Source organism: Centruroides sculpturatus, unplaced genomic scaffold (genome assembly GCF_000671375.1).
Source record: "Centruroides sculpturatus isolate CEXI.00-Female unplaced genomic scaffold, Cexi_2.0 scaffold1309, whole genome shotgun sequence".
In the NCBI taxonomy this organism is placed as follows: Eukaryota; Metazoa; Arthropoda; class Arachnida; order Scorpiones; family Buthidae; genus Centruroides; species Centruroides sculpturatus.
The window spans coordinates 5,338-16,649 of NW_019385432.1; the positions used below are offsets into that span (position 1 = coordinate 5,338).

The 11,312-nt window shown below is 32.1% G+C and overlaps 1 protein-coding gene across 1 annotated transcript in view; it reads left to right on the forward strand.

Moving 5' to 3' along the window:
• Positions 1-11,312, forward strand: part of LOC111638922 (tyrosine-protein phosphatase 99A-like) — a gene marked incomplete at its 5' end in the record, with an annotated part of 15,149 nt that extends 3,837 nt beyond the window's left edge. The window contains 4 exons of the mRNA XM_023384696.1: positions 8,509-8,804; positions 10,043-10,252; positions 10,494-10,635; positions 10,716-11,312. Of these exons, the coding sequence (XP_023240464.1) occupies positions 8,509-8,804; positions 10,043-10,252; positions 10,494-10,635; positions 10,716-10,831 (764 nt within the window). The remainder of the gene's footprint in view (positions 1-8,508; positions 8,805-10,042; positions 10,253-10,493; positions 10,636-10,715) is intronic.

The following is an 11,312-nucleotide window of genomic DNA, read 5'->3' on the forward strand; positions in this document are numbered from 1 at the left end:
GTGTAAACGTGTACGTGTGACGTTCGGCGCCGCTTTCCCGTAAGCCTAAAAGTTTGACGATGGTGTTTGAAATGTCGAGCGTGATTCCACCGACTATCCAAACACCATTGTCAAACTTTTAGGCTTACGGGAAAGCGGCGCCAAACGTCACACGTACACGTTTACAAGTTTAAAACGTGCGCCTCAACCTCTCTAATCTCTATACACAGTCTGATGATGTCATGATGGAGAATCCAGTTTTCTGTTGCCATTTTTTCACATATTTTTTGGCAAATTGCTTGTGTAATTGTCATATAATGTTAAGATAATCATTCTTGATTATTTCACCTGTCCAATAATATGTCTTTTGTCAACTTTACAAGGTAAGCATTTAGATTTGATAGAATTTGCATGAGACAAATCAAAGATTTTGTCATCCCCAAGAGAAGCCGATTTTTCTAAATTTTCATAGATTGGCTGAAGAAAAGAGCAACTGTTTTGAGAAATCTTAAATAAATTTCTTTTATATCCCATATTTTAATTTTTTGACCTGTTCCCAAAACTTTTTGAGCATACCATGTACATAACAGCATTCACTAACAATGAATAAAGTGGAAGTTTTGTTTTAACGTTTTCAATATTAATTAACATTAATATAGTTGATGGAAGGTCCCTTAAATGCTATCTGTACAGTCCCAGAGAGAGAGTCATTCAAGGCATTTAGGCGGACTTCTCTTGTGGCAGGCGAATTTGTTCTTATAAGCCCACTTACGAGTTGTGCGAATAAACTTTAGGTTAGAAAACATATGCAGAACATTTTTAAGTCGTTTCTCCAAATGTCGGGGCATTTACTAAATATCAAATGTGTAATTAAAGGTAGGGCTTGCCAAAAATACATCAGTGTACACAATGGAGAGGGAGAAGGTCGAAAGTGGCTTGAAAAATGTACACATAATTAACACACCAGCTTTTGTGTTTTTAATTATTTACCATCCAGTGAGAGAATTCTTATTTAAACAGATTCAAAAGCAGATAAGAAATTTAATTTACATCATTATATGTTTCTACTGTATAATATTATGGCTTTGATTAACACATTTATGCACTAAATCATGTCTCCATATAATTCAAGAAGTCTGTCTTGGAGAATGCAGAGTGTACTTGACTTGATCCTTCACAAACTACTCGAGTCTGCTCTCACTTAGAGAACATGGATAGAAAGAATTAATCATACTTGTTTGAATTTGTTCATTGGTGTATTCTTCTCTTGCTGCTCTTTTGTGTTCAAAGGTTTTTCTGTAAGCCACGATATGACTTCCTGTTGTAAAATCTGTCATTTTAAAACATTATTCTGTTCTTTAAATTATAAAGACTCAAAAAAATATATTTAAAATTTTTGTTATTTAACAAACAAATCAAGAATCTCAAATTATTTTCTGTCAGCTTGTTTATTAACTGCTTAATCCTTTTACAGTTGTTTTATCCATAATAATAGTATTAGAAAAAAGGGTCCACACATTATATGTTGCATTAAATACATGTTAAACATTGTCTTCACGTTAAATGTTGAACTGATATGCATTTTAAAAACACAAAAATACTGCTTTATCAATGTTAAAGTGGGGGAAAAAATGCACAAATTTTTTACTTTTGGATCTCAAGAATTATGAAACTTGTTTTAGTTTCACCATTTTGACTCCCATAAGGTGATATTTTTGTGTTATTTGAACTTGTGTAATGTCAATGAGTTTTCTTAAATAAAGATAAAGAAAACATTTATCTTCATTTGTTTAAGAACTAAATTTGTAGCATTATTTATAACAGAGTTAAAATATTGGTTCTGCACTACTACCCACATAAAAAGAAATGAAAATGAATGAGTGATACATTCAAAATGAATGAAAAAATTTAACTCTTAAATCTAAGGTAGAAACCTTACAAAGCTTAAACAAAAGTTGACAAGGTACTTTCCCATTTTTTTGTTGTCACATCAGTTTATTGAAGTAACTAAAATAATCTAATCTAATCTATAATACCCATTCTCACCTTTGGGACATGTTGAAATCATGTACCGCATCCCTACTTGACCATCTTGTGCCATTTCTGTCTATCCATACATATTCTCTTTTGCTTCTTTCAGCTCTCTTCCACTTGCTTAGTCCGTTTCCTCTGTCTTCTACATACTCTTCTTCCCTCCACACTCCCCACATGGTGGTCAAACTGCAGCTATTCTAGATCCTTATTGCAGCTCTTCTATCCTTATACAATTTCTTATAAACTCGAGATGTGCCGATTGCATTTACATAATATTGAATAACTGTGTGGGAACCACAATAAGGGTATCGAAGAGCCGAAGTTTGTCCTCAGTGGATATATGCTCTGTATTAAGTATGGTCAAAGCATTCGCTGTCTTCGACAAACTAAGACAATAATTAGAAAAGATCTGTTCGTTCTTAAGAGTTTAGTTGATTAATACACATAATTAAATGTTAACTTAAAAGAGAGTATTATTATTAAACAGCCACGAAACAAATGCTAAATACATACAATTGTCTGGTAATTTAACAGAATAACAATACTTAACATACTGAATTATAGCTTGAGCCGTTGATGGAGTGATTGGACATTTTTACGTACATTTTGTAATAATACATCAAACAATAAATTATCAATTAATGTCTGCATAGAGTAATAAATAATACTTAATTTACAGAATTTTAATATGTAATTTAATGTTTAAATATGAAAGTACATGCGTAATAATTAATCTTAAAGGATTGCATATTTCCTTGGTGTAAATAAGCCATCAAATTGCAAACCAGGAAACATGAAAATAACTGTATTTTTAAGGAAATTTATTAATATTTTGTAAAATAATTTTAAAAATTCTATAAGTAATCAGTAGAATAAAAAAGAGCATTTTTAATTTAACGATTCTATAAAATTCTCCAAATTATTTCGTTAATTCAATAGCATAATTTTAATAGAAATTTAATAAAAATTACTCCAAACAGAAGAAAAAAAATTAAATTATTAAATAATTTTCTTTTTTTTTTATCGCATCAAAAGAATTAATAGAAGCTTAACGGCATTTTTTTAATATGAAATTTAATAATAAATTGATTATCGAGACAAGATTAAGGTAGTTTTTTTGCTTTTTTAATCCATTGTATCTTTCTGTAAATGCAGAAAAATGAAAGAAATAAGAAAAATTTTAATTTAAAAATTGCTAATGCTTCTTACATTTTTTTATTTATTTTTTCAGTAAATAGAATTGCCGTATTTTATTTTTTATTAGAAGAATAAAAGGAAACAAAGAGTTAAAAGACTTTTTATCTCAATTGTCACAAACTGAGATAAAAAAATTCCGCTCTTTTGTTTAAATTGTGATGATGATAACATCAAAAATTCAATAGCTACAATAACAATTTAAAATTTTTCGTTTAATTTCTGTTGTTTTTAGTAAATTCAACAATACCACTTCCAACACACACCGTAACTTCAACAGACTTACTTCTAGATAACCAAAACGGTGCTTAAATCGCTTTACTTTGTTTCACTAACGTTTTCGAACCTTTTGGTTCTTCTTCAGGTGAAAACCCTGATATATGACACATAACGGGAGGAAACGTAGGCTCACAACGGCGCATGCGCAAAGGATGACGACGATTGCACGAGTTTCGGAGAAGTTCAATGTTCGGAATTCTTTTAAAAAATTCAGCTTTTTGTTTTAGATATTTGAGCATTTCTTTCCACAAAACAGGATGATATGACCAAATTTTTTAGGCTGTTTTTAAAAAATGTGTAAATTTTCCCCTTTACCACTTGTTTCTTAGGACGTTTTCGCTCGACAATCCCCAAGAAATGCATGTGATTTAAGACTGGTTTGTGCTCAGTCTCCAACACTCTGAAACTCTGCTAATCATGTCTTTACCTATCCAATAAATGGTGTATTATAATATCCTGTAGGAAACGTATAATATGAAATGCGCTAACTTCTTCCTTGTAATTTTTTGCTGTTTGTTTAACAAGTAAGCCAAATAATCTCGGGACAGAACTGGCATTTTTACAGGTTGATCTGCCCCGAGAATAGATAGATGTGTGCTTGGAAACCCCTTATATTTTCATTGTTGCACGCCTTCATTTTTTTCTTACATTGTCCTTTACCTCTTATCAGAAACTGCATACTTTTTACCATTCTTCTCCCTTATTCCCTTTCTCTGCATTTCCTCTTTCAAATAATTAAATAAAACCCATTTCTTCTAGCTTATGACACAATACAATATTAAACATTTCTTAAATAATAGAATTTCTCATTAAAAATATAAACTTGGCACTCAATAATCCTCCTAAGAAAGGTTAATCTTCCTACCAAATCATTAAGCAAGTGGGTCAAATTTTGACAGAAAGGTACTTTTCCCTACCAAATGACATTAATTTTAACTAATTATATTAATGCGCTTAAGAGATTAAATAGAGACAAAAATTTTAATCTCTAATTTACCGTTTATTCGAGTCGACGGTGTTTTTCTTCCGCGTCGAATGTAATTTGTTAAATATTGCATCACATTAGAATTCTCCTTAATTTTAAGTGATATATAATATAATATATGAGTATTGAATGAGGAAGATGAAATTAGCTCATTCGACGATGTGCCTAAATAATAATTAATGACATGGCAAAGCAACGTCTCATATTTTAATTCAATGATTTGGTTTGTTTAAGAACGAGACAAACTCAATTTCGATTTTAATACCCATTTATCTCCCAAACAGTATTTTAACATATTATTTGATGTTCTTGATACTGATAATACAGGGTGAACCGAAAGCCAGTTAACCATTTAAATGACCAAATTACTATCCAATTCAAATACTTTATTGCTTCTTTTCAAAATGAGATCATTCTCGTTTGATATGCAAATTACAATGCTTTAAGCACACTCGACAGATTCTCTCCTCAAGAGACTCGGTTTCCGAAATTCTGGACCGCTCCTTTGTACAAAACTTACCATAAATACAATTGAATATGCCAAATCTTTTGAGTAAATGAGCGTTTTTAAGCCGTCCTTTTGTTTCGTCAGTCTCAACATTTGGAAGGTAACGTGCAATTGTTATACACATTATCGATTAACAAGCAACATGCAATCTTGACTGTACTTTAAATGTTAAGCATTAATTGTTTAACACGCTTAACGTCGTTGGCCTTAAAACAATTACAGTAAGCAGATTAGTAATAAGCCAAATGACCGACAGATTAAATTTGGCTACTTCTCCGCTATTATTTTAAATTAATATCTAAATAATTTGTCACTAGAGGCAGGCGTTAGGCTCTCTCTCTCTTATTAAACTTAATAATTTATAAATAATTTAGAATATTCTGTAAGACTCAAAGCCACAACTCTCACTTACTGTGCGGATGCACAACCCCAGCATTTGTTTGGCCTATTACTTATATATATATAGGGTTTTGAGATGTTTGTACTGTATACGTAATAAGTAGATTGCATTATATTGAAAAACATTAAATAAAATAATAATTATTTGTAAATTTACAGCATAAAGTATTAAAATTATTCATTAAATATCTAAAATTCGATAAAATAGACAGCTAAGAGTAAATACTTTTAAGTAATTGTGTTCCATTTTATTTTGTAACATTTTTAAAAGCTCTTTAATTATAAAATTACATAAAATGAGCGATATATCTGGCGATATACTGTCATATCAGAGTGTTTCCTGGTATGCATCAGTTTTGGCCACAACCAGTGAACCAGCAAACGAGTTAACCAGCTTTTACTGGAACATCTGGCAACCCGACAAGATGACGGAAGCAAATGACACCACATTGGCACTCATAGACTTATGTTGTCAAAATAACTTTGGGTTAATACGAGTGGAGGTGACGATATTGCTTTGTCGGAGCTTGCCAAGTCCACAGCCTAACAAGTGTCACGTGCATTAGTCTCTGCACCGACAAACTCTTAGATGAATATCGAAGTGCATTTTAGTACATTGTGCTTCATCAATGCACTATTTGATGCATACCAAAATATAGATATTTATTAATTAAAACATATTAAATACTTTACGTCTACAACCTATATAATTGCATCTTCTGGGCTAGTGGTCATAGTTCTGTAGCTAGCTCCTATAGCAGCTAGCTTGATTTTCTCTAAATGATTAAGGAAATATTCTATTAAATCAGATAAAAACTATTTCCATAGCTTCTATAATAACGCTAGGACGAAAACAGAATTTTCTCAGTTAGGATCCCGAGAAATTAACGGGCAAACCGGCTATAAAAAGACGGACATTAAATAGTTAAGTGCCTTTTATTAATGTAAAATCAAACTAAAACTCATCTAAAATAATAGAGTTTGTCGTGCTTAATGTCTTTTAATATTAGAAAATTGGTATTAAAAAAAACTTATTTTTCCAACGTTTAATTTGGATTTTACTAAAGTATTTTATTTAATTATTAAAGTCCTTATTGAGTAGGTTCATCATCCTCTTAAAATGCTCTCCTTTAACAGGAAACTTACAGATGCTAGTTTATTGACATTAGGGATTATTATATTTACTGAAATGTTTACGTGCAATTGTGATAATACTTTGATCCGGACGATAAAAGTTCTACTAGGTGTCGAGACACGATTGACTTAACCCAGGTCTACAGTATTTGAGCACATAACCCGCAGCGTGCATATAGCTTACGGGTTTAAAAAGTTGCTAAAATACAAGCAAGATCTCTGCGTAACTCATGCTAGCATGTATACCATGTCTTTGGAGATGTGTTCAATAACCTTAGACCAAAAACATAATATACAGAAAACTCTTCATTACGTAATCCACATTTAAATTAATTAATACATTTTTAACGGTGGGTTAAGTTTAGAAAATGCTAATGTTTTTGACCTGGTTAATGGGCTGTCATCTGGCACAGATGACGGCCCAGAATGCTAATGTTGGAAGAAAGGTCAAAGAGATTGAGTAAATGAGGGGAGAAGTGATGATGCCAAGCAGGGGAAGGAAGATCTATTGCATTTTTATGAATAATTAACAAATTATAAAATAAAGTATTCTCTGATTGCCTAGTGACATACTACCAGAACTCCTCCTTGTATAACACAGGAATAATTCGTATCTTGGGTAGAAAAATATAATTCTGGAAGCATTCTAGATTTAAAGAAAAACCTGTATTATTAGCTATCATCTTCACTTATTTTGAAGTAGCATGAATTATTGATACTTATTCCCTATACGAGGACAGCATATTTAACAAATTTTTATTAAAGAACATAAATTGGTGATCCTATATTAAAATAATTTTATTAAAAAGTAATTTTAAACCTTGTTATATTCAACCAAATAATCCTTTAATGTGTATAATGGCAAAAAGCATTCTAAATAAATTCCTTTTAATGTTCTGTGCATTTCAAATCAAATTCATATAAAATATTCTGTAATTATAAACTTCATTTTTCATAATGCTCCACAGGATTAAATCTAGAGATCTCAGTGCTCAGGAAATGAACACTCTTCATCTGAGGAATTAGGAAATCCTCATTTCCTGGCTACGGAGACTCGGATTACCAACAGTTTGGGAACATTATCGCCTCGTTTTGGGCGGCAAGATGTTCATGAAAAACTTTCTAAGTAGCTTAACGACAAACTTTGTTGCAAAATAAAATGCTGTTTCTTTAAATCAACATAAATTCGATGGTTATACGTTTCATAGTTTTTAAAATAAGGTAGAAGTTATATATTCATGTAGCCTTTTCATTATATATGATGACTATGTCTAGGGATTGCAATTGCTGGATCCCTCATCCAGCAATCCAGCTGGATCCAGCACATTTTTCGGCCTGTTGGATCCAGCACCAGGTGCTGGATCCAGCGCTGCGGATCCGCAAATACTCAATTAACTTTCTAAATAATGGTGCAAAAGTCTACGTTGTCGACCTTGCCGCTTTGCTACGTGTGCTATCGCTTAACGGCGAGAGCGACGTTGCCGTTCAGTGCGGCACGTGCTACAACCCCTCTCTACACCGCACCGCCTGCCCTTTTACATCTGCTGATGTAATTGCCAGTTGACTTTCCGCTATCGCTAAATAAAGTGTCTTCGCGCAAAATAAAATAAGTAACTCCTATCCTAGTCCTGGTGCATAATTCTAATTTACGGTTGGTTATGACGTCAATGAATCACTTGACGGAACGATTGCAGTTTAAACTGGCAGTAGAAGCTCTCTGCAGAAGAGTCGAGTTTAATAACTGCTGACAAAACCCTGAAATTTGTCTTAGACAAACTAAAATGCCAGGACACAATCTTGAGTGCCAACCTTTCTGAGGCACTCCACAAAAGAATCAGAGAACGGTGTCTTACCGAGGTCACAGGGATGATTATTTACATACAGAACCCGAAGAAGTATGACCAAAAAGTTAGAAAGCTTTGTCTTTCACATGCAGAAAAAAATGTAATGCGCCAGGAGATGAAAAATATGCTGAATCGTGTAAATACATATGTAGTGGAACCAGCAGCAATGGCAGAGGATATTACGGAGGTGGAAAACGATGATCCAGATAACCCGGATTTCCTGAATTTCACATTGGAACAAGAATTAGAGATGCAACTAAAGCGTGAGAAAGAAAACTTCATGAAACGGAAAGAAACTAGTACTGAGAAGGATTATGATAAGTTATTAAAAAAGGAAATGGCTGTTTATGAAAGTGAGGGAGTCAGAGGTGAAAACTTATCTTTGATTTATCATTATTTGATGACACTGAAACCAACTAGCATAGAGGCAGAAAAGGCCTTATATAGGGTGGGATATATATGCAGTTCATTAAGAAGTAGGTTGGGAGACAACACCATCAATACCATTTGTTTCTTGAGATCCTACTTTTAGAAAAGTCAAAAAAAAAAAAAGAACAGAAGTGATTGATTTAATTTTATTTAATCCTTTAAAATACTTTATTCAAGACAAGACTAATATTTTATAACTTCTACTCTAATTCTATTAAGTAAGAGTTTTTAACTTTTATTCTATAAGTGGTTAGTGGGCTAGGCTAGGCAATTTTATTGTGAAAATTAGTGAGAAACTGAGACTACCTAGTTAGTTAAATAGTTAATTAAATTAATGAGTATCAGTATCTTAGATATATGATGATATGAATGTATGTGATTCATGATTGTGATAATAATAACTAACTACTAGACTACTACTAATTACTTACTCACTACTTTACTAACACTAATAATTAAATTACTTATAAATAACTACAGACTGATATGTAGAGCCTATATAAGAAAACTGGTAAGACTGATAGCCACTTAGCCACTGATTATCCGTCCTTACATTATTATAATATAATATATTAATATAAATTAATTAGTAGAATTACCTTTGTTATTATTTAACTTAAATATTACATTATAATTATAATCTAACTAAACATTGAAAGTTAATTATCTCTTTCTCAAGTGTTAAACCGAACCAAAGTTTACTACTTAAATGTGTGAGAAGTTTTACTGATTTATAGTGACCAGTCTAAATAATAAAAGTTTCTTAACTATTTAAAAAAAAATGTTTTATTTCTTTAAAAAAAAAACCATAAATTTTGGATGGATAGATAGATAGATAGATAGATAACACTTTATTGCACCAAAAAACATCGCACATCATTTCTGCTGGATCTGCGCTAGATCCAGCTGGATTGATGTTGGTCCAGCAAAAATCCAGCTGGATTAAAAACACTGCTGGATTGCAATCCCTAACTGTGTCAAGACTGAGATTTTAAATTACTGCCAAAATGCAATTAACACATTGCATGGGGAAGAGTGACTATTTAAGTTTTCCCTAGAATTAGTTTGGTGCACCATGGTTTCCATGATCCTGATATTATGCCTCTAAACTTCTTCCTCTGGGGATGTCTGAAGGATGGGGTGACCTCTCAATGAACTTCATGTGTGCATATGGGATTCTGTGCTTCTGTTATGCTGCAGAATGCATGAAAGGAACATGTTTAATGTTAACTGCTTTTTTTTTAATTGCATTTTCAGATACAAATTTTTCTGTGTTTAACAGGTCCAAGTGCTCCCAACATTGTAAATCTCACCTGTCAGTCTCTGGATAGCTTATTTCTACAGTGGGAAAGACCTCAAACGTTCTACAGGAATATCGATTACTATCTCGTGTACTATCGTTCTGAAGATTCCTGGGAATTTCAGGAACTAATAATGACTGCTCCCGAAGATCGCATTGACCATGCTGTACGTTACTTTTAAATTTATACTCGTGTCCAAAATTAAAGCAACATGCACAAATGTAAATGTCAAAAATGGCCCTCCATCACAAGGGATTGACAATGTAAATTTCGACTACTCACATTTTGTGGTGGTGAATTTACTTGGGTATTATGTTTGTTGCTTTAATTTTGTACATCAGCTTACATCACTTATCATTATCACCTGAATAAATGCTTAAAATATGCTTATAATTATATTTTTTAAGATGTTTATTCCCAATTTAACTGCAAATACTTTGTACGAAGTCAAAGTGAGAGGAGTCACTCATAGCATCATAGAGAATTCTAAGGCGTATAAAGGACAGTTTTCGACGTCGAGAAAAGTAGTTCTTCAAAATAAATGTCCAAGTACGTTAATGAAATATTTTGTTATATATGAAAATAAACCATATTTTATCTTTGAAATTGCAATTAAAATAATCTTAAAGGTTTTACTGGATCTCCGTATACCGATACGACAGTAAGTGCCGGAATGGTTGCAGGAGTCATGTGTGCATCATTTGCATTATTATTAGCTATCATCTCGTTCATTCTGTGGAGGTAGGTGATAAATTTTAATTGTCTAAAAATACTTTAACCCTTTAGGGGGAGTACTTGGAAACATATCCAAGAAGATAAAGCTTGTAGTAACACAAAACGACACAGTAGAGCAACAAAATGTGACAAATTGTCAAAAAAACTTTATAATTTACAATAGAATAGTATAGCAATATCTCAAACAAGAGTCGCCAGCAGCAAGACTGCTCAACAGCACCCCCATTTTCATTTAATTTTATCATATATAAAAGCTTAGATAAGATTAAGAGTAATAATACCATCATCAAAACTAAGTTTTATTCTTTTTTATTTCATTTAATGTGAATAAAGTATGTTAAAATGTATCTTTACAGAGTTTATAGTTTCTAGTTAGAAAAACCAACAAAATTTTAAAGTACTGTATTTACTCGGGTATAGGACAATCTCACGTATAGGACAAAGTGTATTCTTAGAGATCAAAATAAAGAAAATTAGATTTATTAGTACAG